Below are 20,500 nucleotides of genomic sequence, written 5' to 3'. Positions count from 1 at the left end.
CCTAACCAATCAAAAGCTGTTTGCTTTTAACTGTATGTTTCCATAGCGTTACTACAATACAGTGACAGTACCTTTACTGCAGGCAGAATGTGCAATTTAACGATTATAAAAATGAATATTTTATCATCATTTACCTCATGTTGTGACTTTTTCTTCTGTGGAACACAAAATGATACACTTTTGAAGATTGCTCAAAAATGGAAAGCCATAAAATATTAATTTACAGTGTTGTTTTTTAGATTGTCCAAAAACAACACTATAAAAGTAGCCCATATAACTCATACACTACATTACTAAACTTCTAAAACCACATGATAGCTTTGTGTAAGGAAAAGATGAAAATTTAAGACATTAATAAGTGAACATCTTCCTGTCTGCAGTATAGCTCTCAAATCACCTTTGTGCTAACATTTAAGTAATACTGTAGGTTCTAATCCAAAGTTCTGGCATGAAACTCTAGATGGCGCAGTCTGATAGGTCTAACTCGATGTTTTGGCAGTAGCAAGTCTTGGTAGCAGTAGCATAGCAGATCTATTCCGCCAAGACCAAACACATTAACATTGTAATGTACAAGAGTTGTCATGACAGAAATGTGTTTCATAACTAAATTTGTGCATATGGTTTTAAAGCATAAGGAAAATAGTGCATGAAAGTCAAATTAATGACTTTTATGGTATTTTTAGTTGTTTTGATTGCTGATATGTTGTTAGAAAAGAGAAGCATGCACATTCTTCAAAATACCTCCTTTTTATATTTAAAGTAAATAATAACATCATACAGGAACATAGTGAGCAAATAATGAAAACATTGTCATTTCAGGGTGAACTATAGTGTCAGGTAATGCTTCTAAATCTCACAAGATTCAGATTTTTCTTTTTCAGATTCGCATTTCAGTGCTATAGCTTATTATTAGTAGAGTGACATATTCATCTTAACCGATGCAATATTTTGAAAGTGATTTTAGTTTCTTAATTGGCATGCATTTTGTATGCTTTGTGCTCCAGGCATGCTTCCTGTGGTCTCCACTCGTGCACTGTCCAATTTCGAGCTGACTCTGAGCCCTGATGGCACTCGCGTGGGAAACCACAGGTGCTCCAATCTGCTGGACGTTAATGAGGTGTCCACACGCCATGGATTTCTAACCAAGGCCACCCGGAATATAGAGAGCATCGGAGAGACTCTGCCGTATCAGTACAGCCCTGTCCTCAGAGGCCAGACCACTCTACGCTTCTATAGGAACCTGAACTTGGAGGCCTGTCTGTGGGAGTTTGTGAGTTATTATGACATGTCTGAGCTGCTCACAGACTGTGGGGAACGATCGGAACAGATGGGCAGGTGAGACGTTGCCGCCGCTTTTAGAATCCTCTGAATTGTAATGATTAGTGGTTCATAAATTGCAACTGTTCTTGTCCTAGAGCTAAAAGAACGCGCAAAAAAAGGATTCCTATGTTTGAAAAGACAATAGATATTCTGATTCCTCATTTATCTCATTTGTCAGTCACACTTTATATTAGGTGGCCTTAACTACTAGTTACATTAAAAAATAAGTACAATTTACTTATTGTGTTCATACTGTATTGCAAAACACTATTGCTGCTATTGAGATGGGATATGGGTAAGGTTAGGGACAGGTATGGTAGCATGGGTAGGTTTAAGGGTGAGTTAATGTGTAAGGAATGGGTCAACAGCGTAATTATAAATGCAATTACAGAAATTAATTACAGCTGTAATTACATATAGGTATTTTTAAAAATATAAGTACAAAAACATGTATGTACACAATAAGTGTATTGTACCAAATGATTAATTTAAATGTAAGTACATAGTAGTCAAGGCCACCTAATGTAAAGTGGTACCCAGTTGTCATTTATAGTTTCAGCCAGATCATAGCAAAACTCCATTAAGATGAGTTCACATTGTAAAAGTGGCTCAAATTGGATTTTTTGTCCCCCTCACATGTCATTCACAAGATTGGGGGTCAGTTTTTCTTATATTACTCATTCAACAAGGAGGCATTAAATTGACAATAAAGACATCTATAATGTCACAAAAGATTTCTATTTTAAATAAATAATGTTCTTTTGATTATTCAAAGAATCCTGGGTGGAAATTATTAAGTAGCAGAACTTTTTTAACATTAATAAAAATAAGAAATGTTTCTTGAGTAGCAAATCAGCATATCAGATTGATTTCTGAATGATCATGTGACACTGAAGACTGGAGTAATGATGATAAAAATTCAGCTTTGCCATCATAAGAATAAATTACATTTGAAATATATTAAAAAGATTTATCTTAAATTGTAATTTTATTTCACAATATTAATATTAATTCATATTATATAATATAATTAATAATCAATATGATATTAATATTAATTAAATCTAACTCAACGTTGCACAGATAACTGCATGTTTGGCTTGCCATAAAAAAAGAAGGAACTACACTATATTAAGTATTATACACAATGATGCAAAATGAATGTTAATTTAAAATAAATTAAACCATGAATAGACCATGTATAGAGTGGGAACTAGCATGTTTAAACTTGATTAACACCTCTCCATGAACACACGTCTCCATAGGTAGGTTTCTTCATTAGGACCTTTTCTTTGTTTTATGTTTTATTGTTATGCACAGCACCTAGTGACATCCATAGCTCTCTTTGGGTTTTATTTCTGCCACACTCCTGATTGTTCTCAATAGAGGAGGAGATTGACTTCACCGTAACCCGTTGAGCTTTTGTATTCATTCATTTCATTTCAGAATTTGAGGTCTTGCTTAAATGTCTCCCCCTCCTAATCTAGCATCTAAATGTCTGAATGATCTGTTATTACAAAAATAAGCCTTAAAGTCTGCAATAGCTCCGTAAAACGAGACATGAATTCAAAACACTTCATCTAAAGGACGTGCTCGGTTCCTGCTGAGGATATTGAACGGAGCTGGTTGAATATGAAAAGCCTGGATCTTCTCTCCCTCAGGATGGGAATTTGACAATGTTCATGGGGATTTTTCTCGTCTTGATTAAACCCAGTCCAGCAGGTGTTCAGACCGGCCTCATTACTGAGGAGCACATTTTTATAGCCTGGTATTTTGATTATAATTGACTATGTAAATTAGCAAATGTTTCATTCAATCAAAACAGATTATGCTTTGAGACAGCTAATCTCTTCCTCTGACAAAATGCATCCTGGCTTATTGATGAACTTTACTTTGACTAACAGCCAGTGCTGATTAGTAGCAACCTCTAGTGGAGAATTGGGCTCTTTTTTTGAATCTTAAAAAGTCTTTTTGCAGTATTTGTTGCTATTCATCTTAAATATCATTTGAATGTGTTTTTGAAAGGTGCTGAACCTGGTGCAGTCATACGTGACCCTGCGAGTTCCTCTCCACGTCTCGTATGTGTTTCATTCGCCTGTGGGAGCAGGAGGCTGGCAACACTTCGACTTGCATTCTGAGTTGCGGCTTACCTTTGTGTATGACACTGCCATCTTGTGGAAGGATGGAGTCGGCAGCCCTCCACAAGCAGAACTGCAAGGCAAGTTGTGAATTTATGTGTTAAAAAATAAATCAATAAAATATGTGAATCCTTAATTAGGGGATGTTTTATAGCCCACAAGATGAGGAAAAATAATATAATTTAAAAAAAAAAAGAATTCTAGTTTTAAAAGATGGATTACAATAGCTTTAAAGGTATCACTTTACAATAAGGTTTTATTTGTTAACATTAGTTAACTACATTAGTTAACATGGAGTAATAATAAACCATTTTTCTATAGCATTTATTAATGTTATCCAAAGTTGTATTTGTTAACATTAGCTCATGCACTGTGAACTAACATAATACAGATTAAGATATTTTTGATGAAATCCAATAGCTTTCTGACCCTGCATAGACAGAAACATAACTACCACTTTCGAGGCCCAGAAAGGTACATTGTTAAAATAGTCCTAAAAATATCTTAATTTGTGTTCAGAAGATGAACGAAGATCTTACAGGTTTGGAATGACATGAGGGTGAGTGATTAATGACAGAATTTTCATTGTTGGGTGAACTATCCTTTAATAAATGTTTTATTAAATATATTTTAGTTGGTTAGTGTTAGCTAAAGCATTGACTTATGTTAAAAACAAGTGGGACTGTATTGTGAAGTGTTACTGCTTTAAATATTTTTTTTGTGTCTCTTAAATGACTTTTTCCTCAATTTTAGGAGTGTTGATGTTAATTGGCCAGAATTTCTCTATTTTTGAATTCTATTTTCCCTTCTGTAATAAATGTTTGATAAAAGTTAAATCAGGGCAATCAGCGCCTTTTCTATGAATATAAAATACGGGAGCAAATTCTCATATTCTTGAGATATCACGTGGACATTTAGAGACGTGGACAGAACTAGTTCAGGATGTGGAAATTGGAACTTTAAATGGGAAGAAGTCATACAATATTTAAAATGAAAAGATAATCACATTGGACATGTTTTCTCTGCAGGAGCTTTGTATCCAACCAGCATGAGGATTAATGAGCAGGGGAGGCTTGTGGTGAACTTCCGCACAGAAGCTCGCTTCAGGGGGTTGTTTGTAGCGGCACATTCTGGTACGTTTTGGCATCTCTGAAATCCTATTAATTGTATTAATATTAATAAATACATCAACATTTTTCTTATGGAAGGAAAGTTGAATTTTTGAAGATGAATGAAATTTTTGACTTATTTCCAGCAGCAAATTTGAGGGGTCAGAAGACTGCAGGTAAAATCTAAATATCATATCTCTCTTCTTAAATGGTTTATAGAACAAATGCCTTGACTTGACTTGATTAAATTAACTTGCTATCTTGCTATCTTACCTGATTACCCAGCATCCCCTGTGAAGTCCATTGTATTGAGTGCAGACCACCCAGACTTGACCTTTAACCTCACTCTGGTCAGGACTGAGCCGACCTACAGCCAGCCTGTGCAGCAATGGATGTTCATTTCAGACTTTGCAGTGAGTTGATCTCTCTTTCCCCACTTTGTGGTTTTAAGGACATTTCTGTTTACTTTTTGTGATAAACAGTTCTGGCGGCGTTGAGTCACCAATTGATGGCCAATGTAAAAGCTGTGTGCTAAAGCAAAACCGTTTGAGAACAACTAAGGTAAAACAACTAATGTGATGTTAAACTTGTATGCCTGTGTGTCTGTGACCTGCAGGTTCGTGATTATTCAGGCTCATACACAGTGAAGTTGATGCCCTGTACAGCAGCGATGCATGTGGAGTACACCGTTCCTCCGGTCTGCAACCCTAGAGAGCCGGTTACTTTTGATCTTGATATCCGCTTTCAGCAGGTAAACTAGAAAAATATTCGGTCAATAAAGCAAAAGTTAAATAAATGTTAAAATTCAAGCATTTTATTTCAAATGTTCATTCTACTTATTGATAATAGAATTTGTAATAGAAAAAAAGTGTATTAAATTAGAAAAATGCAAACAGGCTCTATTGTGTGTGTGTGTGATAAATGTATAGTTTTGTATAATATTATAATTAATCAGTTGCTTGCATATCAGAATGAAATATGTATTTGTGATGTATCTTATCAGTTCAACCTGAGGCTCTTGTAAAGAAGTATTATTGTGTTTGCTTCCTGTAGGTGAGTGACCCTGTCGCGGTGGAGTTCAGTCTGAACACACAGATGTTCCTGTTGTCTAAGAAGGCGTTGTGGTTGTCGGATGGATCTATGGGCTTCGGTCAAGAGAGTGATGCGGCTTTCTCTGAGGGTACGTCTAACTGGAACACCTAACTTAATCAGTTCAAGAGGCTGTGTGATTGAATACAATTCAAATGATCTGTCATTTTTTATTAACAGTCTAAAATTTACATTTCCTGTTCTGTGTTATGCTGACACTGAGCTTGTTCTCTTCAAGGTGACACAATCTATGGACGGGTGATGGTGGACCCTGTGCAGAACTTGGGTGGCTCTTTCTACTGTAACATTGAGAAGGTGTATCTGTGCACTGGCGCTGATGGATATGTTCCTAAATACAACCCTGCCAAGTCGGAGTTTGGATGCCTTGCAGACTCTCCATCCCTGCTGTACAGATTCAAAATGATTGTGAGTATGTTAGCAGTGTTGTTAGTGTTAAATAAAACTGATTGTTAAATGAAATAAATTGAATTAGAAAATTTGAAATGTTGGCAGCTAACTGAAATTTCAAAAGTTATAATTGTATATAAATAATACTAAAATAACAATGTATACTGTATAAGTCTTCTAAATAAAATGTATGCAAATATTGACAATATATTATTTGTAAAAATTATATTGCATTTTACATAATATATATATTCGTGCCGTCAAATCAATAATCACGATTAATATATAACAATTAATTATATATGTGCATACTGTGTATATTTATATATATCTATCTATATATATATATATATATATATATATATATATATAATATAAACAATATATATAATATATATAAACCTATATATTTAAGAAATATATGTAATTTATATTTGTGTATAATATTAATCGTATTTAAATATGAAGATACATATATGCATGTAAATATTTCTTAAATGTACACATGTATGTGTGTATACACAATATACACAGTACACACACATATTATGTAAACAGAAACTTTTGGATGCGATTAATTGATTTGACAGCACTCTATTTAACATAATTTATTTAAGCGGTCTGTTAAGAACTGTTTCTAAAATTTTCTGTGATGTTTGTTTGAAAAAAAAAAAAAAAGTCCCGTTTGAAAATGGTCCCATGACTCCACCTTGCCTCTAGGACAAAGCCCAGCCAGAGACTCAGGCCAAGAGTTTTGGGGACGTGAGTTTCAAGGCCCTGCTGGCTGTAGATGACCCCTCTGCCCTCTCTCTGGTGAAGCAGCCAGGATCTGACGGATTCAGGCTGGATTCTACTCCTCTTTTCCAGGTCTAATCTTTTTGATGGTTTATTAGTTATGGTCTGAATATTTACAGTGGCGTACTTCAAATCTCTGACGTCCTGTTCTGGATTCCTGTCATTTACAAGTCAACTCAAATCCTCTATTATCCTCCTGGTGTCTAGGTGGCAGTAGGAAGGGAGTGGTTCATTCACACCATCTACACTGTGCGTTCAAAAGACAACGCCAAGCGTGGCATTGGCAAGCGAAGTGCAGAGTACCACTCGATAACATCGGGTGACCTTGTACCAGCGGAGGCCAGAGGACGCTACAGACGGTCCAACAGAGAAGTCCCGGTCCTGGCGGAGGATATCGGACCCGAGAACAACCGAGGAACGAATATCATGCACATCGCTCTGGACCGCAGCCGTCGGCGCGCTGCGTCTGGGGAGGAGCTGTTCGCAGATGGACTGTCTCCACGGGAGCTCAGTGGACGAGGTGCGGAAGAGGATGCGGTGACTTTGGCAGGAGCCGTCATGGGACTGCTTCTCACCGTCCTCGTGATTATAGTGTTGGCACTGATGGTTCGCTCAAGGCGGACGCCTGTGAAAAAGGCCCTGAGAGTCTCGTCCAGCCTGCAGCCTGTTATAGTTAGAAGTAGCCTTGATAATGGTGACAGCTCAGAGGTCTGAAGGACTAATGGACTACTTGGAGACTCTACTGTTCTCCTTTGTCATAAATGGGATCAATTTGTTTTCTTTTCTTTGTTTTAAACAAGTGCCTCTGACAGGTTTTATCTTATTGAGAACTCACAACCCAGTTCATCACCAGCCCAAAGAAATCATTTTAAATTACGTTTTATGTTGTAACTGAATTTGTGCTTGTCCAATATTGAATTGTTGAGGTTTACCCAGTGTTCAGAGTTCTCAGGAGTCCCAATAGTGCCCTACCCACTTTTTTGGAAGTAGACTAGAAAGAACGAACGAACGAACGAACTTAATTCATCCTTTAAATATTAACCATTTTAATATTCTTTTATGCCAGTGGATATATTGACAGAAACAAAATTTCATTTGGTTCCATTTTAGTTCCATTAAATTCCAAAATTATTATTTTTTTGAATCCAAATAAAATATTAAATAGAATAATAAAATTTAATAATAACAATAAAATAGAGGACCACTCATTAGAAGAAAAAAACAAAAACTTTTCATGTAAGAAATAATCATAATTATTATTATTGTTGTTGTACCCTGACTTGTTTTTTTTTACCTTTCATTAGTTGTGAATACATTCCACACAAAGTGTATGAAAGTGTATGAAAATTTGAAAAAAAATCTCATAAGCTCATGTGCCCTGTCACTTTGAACACTGAGTAACACCAAATGAAAGAAAGATATAATTTTTAAAGATGACAAGATTCTGAAAGAAAAGTAAGTTTAATAATGTTGAAGTCATTTCTTATGGGTCACGTGGTGCATTCAAATGAACTGATCACGACACTGACACCTGTATTGTGTGTTTCACCTTTATTTATCTCAAGTGTTAAATATTTGCTTGTATTACAGTATTGGCTACTGTATTTTGGGATATGTGTGATGTCTTTGGAGAATATGACTTTTCCTCAATTGCTCAGTGTGTTTCACAGATATGCTGGTTTTTAACAGCAAGTGCCAAGCTTTTAATGGAGAAATGCTGAATATGCATTTCATATCACAGTCGAATAGTTGTTGTCACAAAGTTTACATTCAGTCTGTCAAATGTTGTCAAATTTCATCTCCTTGCTGCTGTTTTTATTACTTGTTATAATTTAAGTGTTAGTATTCATGAGAACCGCATGTATTAAATATTGCAGTCTTATCTCACTGAGTGTCGTTTTAAAATAAGGGAAAAACTGTGACACAGGAAATCCCTCAGATTTCCAAATTTGTGTTTGACTGTCTATTGGAGTTCAGACCAGATTCACTCAAACTGACACTGGTGTATCTGCTATAACATTTTTGTTGTCTTCACTGTCATTAGACATCAAAATGTTTATGCATCCATGAAGAAACAGCATCCTATTGTCAAATCCACTTCACCTCCTGACAAATATATTCCTCATCGGGCTGATGATATTTAAAAAGAAATGCGCTATGCAATAAAATCAGTGGATTGTTTCCATATTCACAGGTTAACAAACATGAGCACGATATTTTGGGCACAATGAAATACTCTTTGTTTGAAATGGTATTTATGGTGAGATATTGTGTTTTTTGTACATGGTTCACTCCTAAATATTTACAATGCTAAACGCATTTTATGTACTGGGCCTTGAAGCACAAAATAAAAGAAGTCTTGAGACTATAATATTTGAATGTCTTATAACTGTGCTGAAAATGTGTTTGTTCGGTTGTAATTAATTCATAGTTGTGAAATATTTACCTTTCCTGTGGTCGAGTGAGTCTGAACATGAAGCTCGGGACATGCTGCATCTGTTTTTGTGTCGCTGGACGAAGACTTTGAAAGTAAAGTGTCTGTTGATGTCTCTTTCCTCACAGGCTTAAAACTCAAAATGTGGCTGAATCTGTTGGTTTTTTGTGTAAGATGTTGCGCTACACATCTCACATCTGTCACTGAGAATACTTATTTCTCTTAGTAAGTGTAAAATGGATGTGATGTAGGCTAGTTTGCATCAGTTTTAAAGTTTAAAAACTTAGCTGAATGGATTTGGATGGATCTTTGTGATCTCTCTCTCTGTTTCCGCCACTGCTGCTACATCCAGAGGTCCTAAGGAATGTTTATGGTGGCCACAGGCCAAAACCTTAAGAATTAGTCTCTAAATAGGTGAAAGGCAGAAACTGCATGTGGACCAATAAGAAGTCCTGTCCTTCGCAGGCTTGGTATCAGAGGTCTACTTCTTGCCCTCCAATAGGTGTCTGGCTGTTGACATAGCATCTGATGGTGTTGGACAGTTTGTTTGTGTTAGTCCACCAAGATCCAATCAAAATGTAGCAATCCTTTGTCCGCTGTTGTGGTCAGAGAGGAGCCCCACCATAAAACCGGGCCCTGGAATGTGCTGTTCACCACAGTTAACATGATAAAACCACTTTATTTGATAGAACTGTATTAAAACGCAATATGTAACCACATATGGCTTTTTAATGGCATTCAAATACAAAAGATGAATGCAATAGCAGTCGATTTACAAGAAGAAACTAACATGGGAAGCTCAAAACACCAAGCTTTTTGTGAATGAAGTTTTTCTTACTAACCTAAATTTACCCAGAATTGTCTTTGTTAAGGAATTAGAATTACATCCTTTTTCAAATAAAAATTCAATATTCCAATATTTCTCTAAGGATGAAGTTAAAACTTTAAGAACAAAATATTTGAATTTTCTAGTTGCACCAAAAGCAAAGGAAGTACATTTTAAAATTCTTAATGGAGTATATCCTGAGAATTTTTGAGATGTTGGCCAATTTGGTCTTGATGTTAACAACTGTTCCTTTTGTGACGATCTATTTGAAATTATTCCGTTTATTTTTGAAAGATGAAACACATGATTTATCAATTAACACTATTATTCTTGGGAAGTTCTTTTTGCATTAGAACAGATTCCTGAAAATTCTTCCAAATTTATTTCACAAAGAACTGTCATTAGGCTTTTTGTCGCGAAACGAATTAAGAAAAAGAATGCCCTAAACCTCTGTAATTTAATAGAAAATCTTAATCTTGCTGAAAACCCCTAGTAATTGTTTTTCCCCTTATGATGTTTGTCTGTTGTCTGATTAAGAAATTTTACATTTCGTACCAGGCCATTTATGGTTGTAAAGTTTATATTGTTCAATAAAGTTTATTAAAAAGAAAAAAAAAATCTCAAAACACTAGAGTCAGATCAAATCCAAGACAAAAAAAACAAAACAAATGAATAACATTTAGGAGGGTTGGGTTGGGATTCTTTGAAACAAACTGATTGAGGTCTCTGCAGAGCAAAAGTGGGTGTTTCTGAATTGCTAGGCATTTTCAAGCTGCTGGGTGTTTCTAAATCATGCAATCAAAATGATCCCCCTGACCTATCCCCACCCCTAAACCTACCGTCACTATGACGTCAGCCAATCAAGCAACATGGTCAAAAAACGCCCCGATCTGGTAACTCCCATTACTTTGCTGCAGAGACCTACTTGAATAAACTGCTCGAAAGAACATATTTGAGAACATTTTGAGCAAACAGGTCTGTGGATGACGCAGTCAACATGGGACTGCACTTCATCCTGCAGCATCTGGACAGACCAGGGACTTATGTGAGGATCCTGTTTGTAGACTTCAGCTCCGCTTTTAACACTATCATTACAAACCTCATCAGCTCCTCAACTCAGCTCTCCGTGCCACCTCCGTCTGTCAGTGGATCAACAGCTTCCTGACAGACAGACAGGCAGCAGCTAGTAAAGCTTGGAAAATTCTCATCCAGCACCCATACAATCTGGCGCCCCTCAGGGCTGCGTCCTCTCCCCACTGCTCTTCTCCCTCTACACCAACGACTGCACATCTAAAGACCCCTCTTTCAAGCTCCTGAAGTTTACAGATGACACCACATTCATCAGCCTCATTCAGGACGGTGACGAGTCTGCTTACAGACAGGAGGTTAAAGAGCTGTCTGTCTGGTGCAGTCTTAACAACCTGGAGCTGAACACAGTAAACAGTGGAGATAATCGTGGACTTCAGGAGAAACCCCCCTGAACTCCCCCGACTCACCATCATGAACAGCACTGTGACTGCAGTGGAGTCATTCAGATTCCTGGGCAGCACCATCTCTCAGGACCTGAAGTGGGACAATCACATTGACTCTATTGTCAAAAAGGCCCAACAAAGGGTGTACTTCCTTCGTGAGCTGAGGAAGTTCAACCTGCCACAGGAGCTGCTGAAACAGTTCTACTCCGCCATCATTGAATCCGTCCTCTGCGCTTCAATAACTGTCTGGTTCAGCTCAGATACCAAATCTGACCTCAGAAGACTACAGAGGGTAGTCCGGACTGCTGAGCGAATCATTGGTACAACCCTCCCCACTCTCCAAGAACTGTACTTATCCAGGGTGAGCAAAAGGGCTGGCAAAATCACTCTGGACCCCTCACATCCAGCACACCCCCTCTTTGAACTGTTGCCGTCTGGTCAAGGCTACAGAGCACTGAGCTCCAGAACGACCAGCACAGGAACAGTTTCTTCCTTCAGGCAATCCATCTCATGAACACTTGAACACTTCACAATAAACATGAAACACACAACACTATCATACATTTATTTATTTAACACACATACTTATTACCTTTCAAATTTGCATACTAAATTGTCTATTTTGTATATTGTGTTTGTGCTATTTTGCACATTGTCTATTTTGTATATTTGTATATTATTATCTTTATTATCTGTGTCTTATCTTGTCACTGTCATTCTTTCGCACTGTGGAGCTTCTGTCACCAAAACAAATTCCTCGTAACGTTATGGCAATAAAGCTAATTCTGATTCTGATTTCTCTGCATGCTGCTGGATAACGTAACCAGTCAGATTCACCACAAGCCCTCACGTGACTGGACCAGGAAGTGAGTCCAGAATGGGCTTTCTCTCTTCCGCTAGAGTCACTTCTGGCCCTGCAGAGCAGTTGCACTGTTGCTTGGGGAACCATGGCCACTGCCGGAGATTCTAGAGGAGAGCTTCAGAAGGAATTAGTCTGTTCTATTTGCCTCGATTACTTCGACGACCCTGTTATTTTAAAATGCGGCCACAATTTTTGCCGTATGTGCATTTTGATGCACTGGGAGGAAAATGGAGGCGATGATGTGGGTTATCAGTGTCCGGAGTGCAGGATGGTGCGTGGTTTGTTTTGATAAATGTTGCTAGATTCTGGGTTGCTTAGTTACAGCTGCTCGGATGAACTTAACGGATTTCTATAACGTTACATTCGCGTCTAAATCATGCACAATGACTTAAACCGGCAATCTAAATAACAACCGGACTTTACTGTGTTGACAATAATAGGTGTGATTTCTCCGACCTAGTTTATTGTATCATAACATACAAATCGCCGCACGAGCATTTTGGCAATACAGCACCGATACTTTTCTGCGTCGTACATGCAACTTTGTCCTTTTTTGCAGGTGTTCGCGAAAATGAGTTTCACCAAGAACTACCTGGTAAAGAACTTGGTGGATAAACTGAGCGACTTCGACTATCTTAAGACGTGTAGGCCCTCTGCACCCGCAAAACCCGTGAAAATGGACGGGAAATGTGAGCGACACCACGAGGAACTCAAACTGTACTGCCACACGGACAGAAAGCCCATCTGCGTGGTGTGTCGGGAATCCAGAGCCCACAGGTGAGGCTCAGTGACCTGAATGTTCCCCATATTCACTTCAGATACAGCGGTTGTGTCTCAAAACCTAGTGAGCTATCTACCTACACTTCATTTTTGGATTTATATGCTCAAAATGCTGTCTGTGTGGGCAGCTCAGTGGGTTTCGATGCTTTGACCTCTGTCTGAGGACCAGATGTACTTCGTTGAAGCATTTTAGATTAAAATGGCTTTAGCAATGAAGCATCATATGTCATCTTATTATTTTTCTAGACACCATGATGTTGCTCCTGTTCCCGAGGTTGTTGAAGACATGAAGGTTTGTTTGAAAATGCTTGGTTTTGTCTGCTGTGTAGCTGATTTGATTGAGCCTTTCTGTCTCTGTCACTTGTTTGTGGTGTCTTTTTCTCTTTTCTTGACCTCCTTCTTGTTATCTTGGTCTAAATGCTTCAGTTGGCTCCAGAAGCCATTGACATTCATTGCTAACCTTGGGGCTGGAACAAGGAGTGACTATCTGTCACCGAAGTGTTGTATGTACATGTGGCATTTAGCACTTACATTTAAGTGTTTTTTCTTACCAGATAGCCTTGGAAATGTCTTTAAGTTAACTCGTAGCTATTGTTTGATTGTGGTGTTTGCAGTCTTGGTTTTTATTTATTTTTAGAACATTTCAAATCAAATAATATGTGTCCAGTGACTAGTTTTTTCTGGATCTAGGTGTGAAATTAACACCAAATGTGTGTTCAGTTTGCACTGTGGTGGGTAATTTTGCTCATCTAACAGCTGCTGGGACGGATACACAAATGTCTAATGTGCACACTAGAAATGAACCTTGAATATTTGCAATTTTAATTAGCTTTACATTTACATTTATGCATTTAGCAGACGCTTTTATCCAAAGCGACTTACATTGCATTCAAGTTACAGTTTTTACATTTTTATCAGCTCTTGCTTTCCCTGGGAATCGAACCCATGATCTCGGCGTTGCTAGTGCCATGCTCTACTATTTGAGCTACAGGAAAGCCTTGAATCTAAGTTACATTGTGAACGCAGAGCTCTGTACGTATTTAAAAAAAAATAAATACATTTTCAGTATATTCATATTATATTATTGAAATAATTATATTAAATTGTATTTTAATAAAACATTTTTTATAAAAATTATTTTTATAGTTGAATAATTCCAAATATACTGGCTTATATGTGTATATGTATGTATGTGTATATTTGTTTATTATATTATTAAAATGTATGTTTTTTTTATTTAATAATGTATTAAATGTATTTTGATATTTATTTTCATAGTTATATAATTCCTAATATATTTGCTAATATTTGTTGTTAACCTAAATTAAGTTCCAAATTAAAACTCTGAATGGGAAGTTAAGTGGAAATCTAAATTGTATTTTTCTATTATGTTATTATTTTATATATATATATATATATATATATATATATATATATATATGTATATATTTGAAAGCTAAAATGACTGTTAAAAATCACTGGTTGGGGGGCAAAGAATTCTTCCTTATCCTTCCCTTCTGGAAATTTCCACACAAGTGAAGTATGACACGTTTCGCATGCGTGAATTATCTGTACCCTTGGATTATTTTTATACTCCTTGTTCAGAGCCCAAGGTCAAACATGCTCAAATATTAGATGGAGTGTAAAGCAACAGGTGAGTATCAGAATGAAAGAATATTATTTTGCAGACTGAAAAGAGAAATGTTATTAGAAAATGAATCTATTGAATAAACACAATAAAATGTAAAGCAACTCTACAACACATTCCAAAGGTTATTGAAGTGTGCAATCTTAAACTCCCTCATAGTGTAGTGTCCAGTTTCATTATGTGAACTGTTGCACTTAACTGTTTTAACTCTTTGGTTACATTGTTGGTGCTGCTACAGTAATAAGGTCCATATATGCTGTCAAGGTCCTTCCCAGAACCGTTTCTTCTATTACACTTTGCATGCATTTTGTGCATTAATACTTGAAGTTGAAAGATTTCTCTCTTGTTTTAATATGCAGAGTGAGCTGAAGCTGAGACTCATCAAGCTGAACTGGCAGAAGTCCATGTGTACGAGAGTAAAGAGCACAGACGAGCAGGCCAAAACTGATGTCAAGGTATGAAATTGTTCCCACGCTCACTTTGCATACATACAAATGACTCAAAAATTGGTGGTTTTATAACCTGCTGTGGAGGTTATATATGTGTGTCCACAAGGAGGCCTTGATGCTGAATCTCTAATATCTCTATCTCAACAGCTCAAAAAACAAGCCTTGAAGGAGAAGATCGAAGAAGATGTTGGTGCCCTGGTTCAGTTTTTGTTGGATGAGAAGGATGATCTGTTGGAAAGGTTGGAGGTTGAAGCGGAGGCCACTATCGGGCTGATCGATGCCAACCTGAAGCGGGTGGAGAGCGAAGCAGCCAAAGTGGACAAAGCCATCACTGAAATTCAAAACCAGCTAAGTGAAAGCGCTAACTTCGAGGTGAAGAACTTCATACCTCCAGTCACTATCCAAAACCGTTCATCTGTTATAAAATAAAATGCTTCTAATTACATTTTTTGTTCTTTTGGACATGACAGGGCATTAAAGGGATAGTTCACCCAAAAATGATAATTCTGTCATTAATTACTCGCCCTCAAGGTCTTCGTTCATCTACACGCACATGTCATAATACTCTCGTGAAAGTGCAATGAAGACTGACACGAAGGAGAAGAAATTGTTGAATAAAGTCATTATTTTTGTTTTCTTTGCACACACAAAATATTCTCGTAGCTTCATACCATTACAGTTGCACCACATGGAATATTTTAACAATGTCCTTACTACGTTTTTGGGTCTTGAACATGGTAGTTGCGTTGCTGTCTATGCAGAGTCAGAAAGCTCTCGGATTTCATTAAAAATATCTTCATTTGTGTTCCGAAGATGAACGACACGAGGGTTAGTAATTAATGACAGAATTCTCATTTTTGGGTGAAATATTTCCACATTTTGAACTGATGTGGGTGCAAAATATGCAGAATATGTTTACATGAATAATGAATTTTATTAATAAATATAACATAAGTAAATAATAAAATGTTTTAAATGGAGACAAACATACTACACTTATGGTTGTAACTAGCATAAAATGGAAATCTGAATTATAAATTTGAACAACCTATAATTTCATATTTGTCCATTTGAAGCCCATTTGCAGTTAAAAAAGACAATTTCTTGTATTTACATATTTATGACAGTTTACACGAACAATAACTATATTGGTGTCCACAAAAATCATCCATAATATATTAATGCTGCGTTTATTATAAGGATGTTGAAGTTTTGCCACCTTAAATGCTAAAGCTATTTGAAGATGGATGGATGGATTCTGATTGGCTGTCAAGGTTTTAATATTCATCAGCTGGAAAAAATAAAGTTCTGGAAGTGATTCCAACAATATCTTTCATCTGTCATTATCATTCTAGTTGAAATCTGGACATTTCTATTCTCATAGAATTAGAGCAAATGATAAAAGGATGTAGTTATTGTTATAGTTGTCATCTTTGGTGTAATTACATTATATATCATTATATCTGGCCATGTGTTTTTATATATTGTTATTGCTTCTTTGCTTCTCACAAATGTGACTTTATATGACTTTGCAGCGTGACACTATTATTATTAACGTTTAACTTTTCTTTTTCCTTCCAGAGTATCAGTAATTCATACTTGAGGTATGTGAATCTGCATTTTTTGAATCAGTTTAATTCCATAACTTTGTTAGCTGTGATTATATCTGTCCTGCTAATAATCTGGGTATTTTTAGTGTTTGTCTCTCATGTGTTGTTTTTTTTTTTCCTCGTAGCCCCTGTCACATAAACCTCGGCGTCCATGCCTCTAACTCTCCTCCAGATTTCTCAGAGTTCACAGGCCCCTTTCAGCTCATCATGTGGAAGAAGATGATGCACGTGTTACACACAAGTAAGTACTGTTGGTGCATTAAGGTGCGGTCACATTGTTTGCAGAACTTTTGCAGGTGAAATCCAGTAATTTCAGTAGGAATCTATGAGATTTGGAATTTCATATGAATTTGTCTCGTTGACCAACAGAAAGTAACTTCATACGTCACTATACTATTGACAATGGACCTTTTTTGGCCCCTTAGAAATTTAGTCAAAATGTCATTAATGCTGAGTTCACACTGCACGGCTATCTGGGGTTGCATTCAGTCGATGCTGTGTTCACATTGCAATGGATCAGCAACAGGATATTTAGCATGCCAAAAATTTCACGGGCGTCGGCGACGCATCTACGATTTCTCTCAGATCACATCTATGATAATTCACAATGCGTGATTTTCACTCGTGTGAATGAGCACCGATTTGCCTCAGATTTCGGGCACAAAATCAGGGCTAAAATCGTGCAGTGTGAACTTGGCACAATGTGACCACATTTTTACCGCCTCAGTAGCTGCGTTTCCATTACCCTTCAAATTGCGAATTGAAAATTCACCCAATTGAAACATGTCAATTTCGCAAAAATACCCATATATTGCAAAAAAGATTCATGCTCACATTAGGTGGTTTTTCAGGCAATTCGAAAAAGGAATATTTTTCAAAATTGCAATGGAAACTGTTTTTTTTCGCATTTACAGTTACCTGGCATACGTAAGTGTCACATGATCATTCTTCAGTGTACTATAACCTCCAAAAAAAAAAAAAAAAACACCTCATACGTGGCCGCTCATAAGTATAAAGGGCTTTCCTTGGCATTAATGCTTGTATAACCACGTCTGTGGTGCATTATGGCTCCGACATGGCCACCGGAGCTGATCGTGGCCATGACACATTTCAGAAGTGGCTCTCCACGCTGCTTTGCTAAAGATACTCGCCTACGTCTCCTTCGATTTTAAAAATAATGGCTAGTTTGGTGGCTGCGATATTTCTGTAAACCTACCAACATCCGTCACCATGACTTATTGCGAGAGGCAAAAATTATGTTTTAGTCACATAACATCGGTTAATGGAAATGCTTTAATTTCGTAATAGTTTTATCAACATTTATAAAATATTGCAAAGGTTTTGTGAAAATCTGTAATGGAAACAACAATCTTAATAACAATAGTATAATTTTTATTTATAATTTTTGCAACAATCTTGAGTTTTTAGTTACATGCTAAACGGCTAACCAGATCTTCCCTGTTTTACAGTGCCTCAGAATCTGACTCTGGATTTAGACACGGCTCACCCCTCATTGGCCATCAGCGACTTTGACACCAAAGTGGAGGAGGGCCGCGTGCGTTCCCAGGAGCCCGACATGCCGCAGCGTTTCACCCGTTTCTTCGGGGTGCTCGCCACCGCTCAGTATTCCAGCGGGCAGCACTACTGGGAGGTGGACGTGCGGGACAAAGGGGTCTGGTATCTGGGTGTCACCACCGAGTACAGCAACCGCAAAGGTTTTGTAAACCTTTCGCCCTCTGCAGGCTACTGGAGCCTGTGTCTCCAAGACCGACTGTACGCCAACGAGGAAGACTCGCGCGTGCCCGTGGCGGACTATTGGAATTCTCCTCGTGTCGGCGTCTTCTTAGATTACGACCGGGGCCACGTTACTTTCTTCGATGCCGTCACTATGAAACGCATCTATAACTTTGTCACGTACTTTGACGAGCCCGTCTCACCCTTCTTCAGCCCTGGGAAAAACGACCCGGGCAGCCGACTACAAATATGTCATTTCTACTGAAAATGAAGCGACACGTTCGCAACAAAGACAAATAACGATAAATGCTCCTGTTTTTTGTGTTTTGGTAAACATTTCAGGGCATTTTCCCTCCTGGAAGTAGGGAGGATGTTTGTTCTTAAGCTCTGCTGGGTTTTTGGATTCAGTTGATCTGAATTTACTAGTTGCGTAGAGCTTTGATACACCATAATCTGAAGGAGTGAATTGAATTTCTTTTGCTCTTGAATTATGATGTAGCCCCACTGAAATTCAGGTAGAGAGGCATTGCAGGTTTTTACGCAAATGTCGACTTTAGCTGCTCTGTGTCGTCTTTTGTCTTAGACCTCAGTGTTGTCTTTTGTACATCAGTGTAGAGGTGAAAATAAGGATTGAATCAGGTAAGAAATGGATTTATGTTTGATAACATTTCAAATTGGAGAAATTTGTCAAATTATTTGGGAAAAAAAGTTTTAGTTTTTTTTTTAAACTGCTGTGTATTCCATTTAAATGGCATATATTCACTCCCTCCCCCCCATGTTACATTTTTCATTTTTTACATACTTTTTGGCAGTTTTATCTGTAAACGATGTAATGTAATGAGAGTATTACATAAGGCTCCGTGTTCAACATTTCGTAATAGTTCAGACTGCAATAGGTGCTATGCAACTTCGAATACGACAAAGTAGATCAGATGTGCTGCGAGGAGCATCCTTCTGTTCATTTAATTATGTAGAGATTCATTTTTATAAAGGAGTACATTCGGAAGCTGTGTGCCGTTCATGTTACATCATTTTAATGCAATTTTCAAATCCATTATATTAGATATCTTAATCTCTTTTGTTTTAGCAGTAATCTAATCTGCCTCATGGGCTGATGATGAAGAGAGATGCTGGAAATGATCGTTTTTGTTTCTGTTTGGACTGAAACGAGCACAAAGTGACATTTCAGCATTTTTTTGACTGAGTTTTTCATTTTGGCATTTACAGAAACTAGTTTATTACTAGAATCACTGCAGTCATTTGTACAAAAGGTGAGAAAGAAGCTGAGAAAGGACCAAGAAAACGACATACCAGATGTTTTGTACATATACTGTGAACATGAACACTCTGTGTTGCCCAGCTATGAAATAAGTTTCAGTTGACATTTATAGTACTTTATTAATCACTGTATTTTTTTTTTTCCTAAGAAATGAGTTCAACTTGAACACATTGATTGTAATGTTTTTTTTGTTTTTTTTTCGGATTCCTTTCAATCACTGATGTAAGAGAACTGTTACATCACATAATCACGAGTACATTTTACTTTTGTGTGACTTGTTAAAAACCACTGCAATGTGTTAAATGTTTTTCTCTGCAGTAATAGTCATTTTAAAAATAAAATATTACAAATATTTTTTTCCTTAATATTTCATATTTCATAGAACCAAAGTTCCAGCTTTAAAATATAAAAATCCATAGTACATAACATTTTTAGAAGTGAATGATTTGCATTAAAAAAGACAAAATGTAATTTTCAAGGGGCTTGTATTTACAGTTTTATTTCAAACTGCAATAATTGACCAGTAAAATGAACATATGGTTGATTC

General features: G+C 37.0%; 2 protein-coding genes across 2 annotated transcripts in view; both read left to right on the top strand.

Annotated features, from left to right (window-relative positions):
- frem2a (FRAS1 related extracellular matrix 2a) overlaps positions 1-9,207 on the top strand; it is a 76,146-nt gene extending 66,939 nt beyond the window's left edge. Inside the window, 11 exon segments of the mRNA XM_058789814.1 lie at positions 1,005-1,307; positions 1,310-1,335; positions 3,346-3,538; positions 4,487-4,591; positions 4,714-4,743; positions 4,853-4,980; positions 5,184-5,318; positions 5,621-5,747; positions 5,895-6,082; positions 6,785-6,931; positions 7,067-9,207. Of these exon segments, the coding sequence (XP_058645797.1) occupies positions 1,005-1,307; positions 1,310-1,335; positions 3,346-3,538; positions 4,487-4,591; positions 4,714-4,743; positions 4,853-4,980; positions 5,184-5,318; positions 5,621-5,747; positions 5,895-6,082; positions 6,785-6,931; positions 7,067-7,573 (1,889 nt within the window). The 3' untranslated portion in view covers positions 7,574-9,207.
- Positions 9,208-12,414: 3,207 nt separating this feature from the next.
- On the top strand, positions 12,415-20,266 carry trim47 (tripartite motif containing 47). The gene is made up of 8 exons (XM_058788900.1): positions 12,415-12,724; positions 13,013-13,230; positions 13,480-13,525; positions 15,241-15,336; positions 15,478-15,702; positions 16,912-16,934; positions 17,066-17,181; positions 18,410-20,266. Exons 1-8 carry the CDS (start codon positions 12,539-12,541, stop codon positions 18,937-18,939), a joined length of 1,440 nt encoding a protein of 479 aa, XP_058644883.1. The 5' UTR covers positions 12,415-12,538; the 3' UTR covers positions 18,940-20,266.
- The last annotated feature ends 234 nt before the right edge of the window (positions 20,267-20,500 follow it).

This window comes from Onychostoma macrolepis, chromosome 10, assembly GCF_012432095.1.
Source record: "Onychostoma macrolepis isolate SWU-2019 chromosome 10, ASM1243209v1, whole genome shotgun sequence".
In the NCBI taxonomy this organism is placed as follows: Eukaryota; Metazoa; Chordata; class Actinopteri; order Cypriniformes; family Cyprinidae; genus Onychostoma; species Onychostoma macrolepis.
This window is presented reverse-complemented; position numbering and strand designations above follow the sequence as displayed.

What these genes read in the sequence shown, in the direction of transcription:
- trim47 (XM_058788900.1), top strand. Translation starts at nt 12,539, where the DNA reads ATGGCCACTGCCGGAGATTCTAGAGGAGAGCTTCAGAAGGAATTAGTC. An exon ending in CGGGAATCCAGAGCCCACAG is followed by an intron (nt 13,231 to 13,479) that starts GTGAGGCTCAGT and finishes TTATTTTTCTAG; the next exon opens with ACACCATGATGTTGCTCCTG. An exon ending in ATCAGTAATTCATACTTGAG is followed by an intron (nt 16,935 to 17,065) that starts GTATGTGAATCT and finishes TTTTCCTCGTAG; the next exon opens with CCCCTGTCACATAAACCTCG.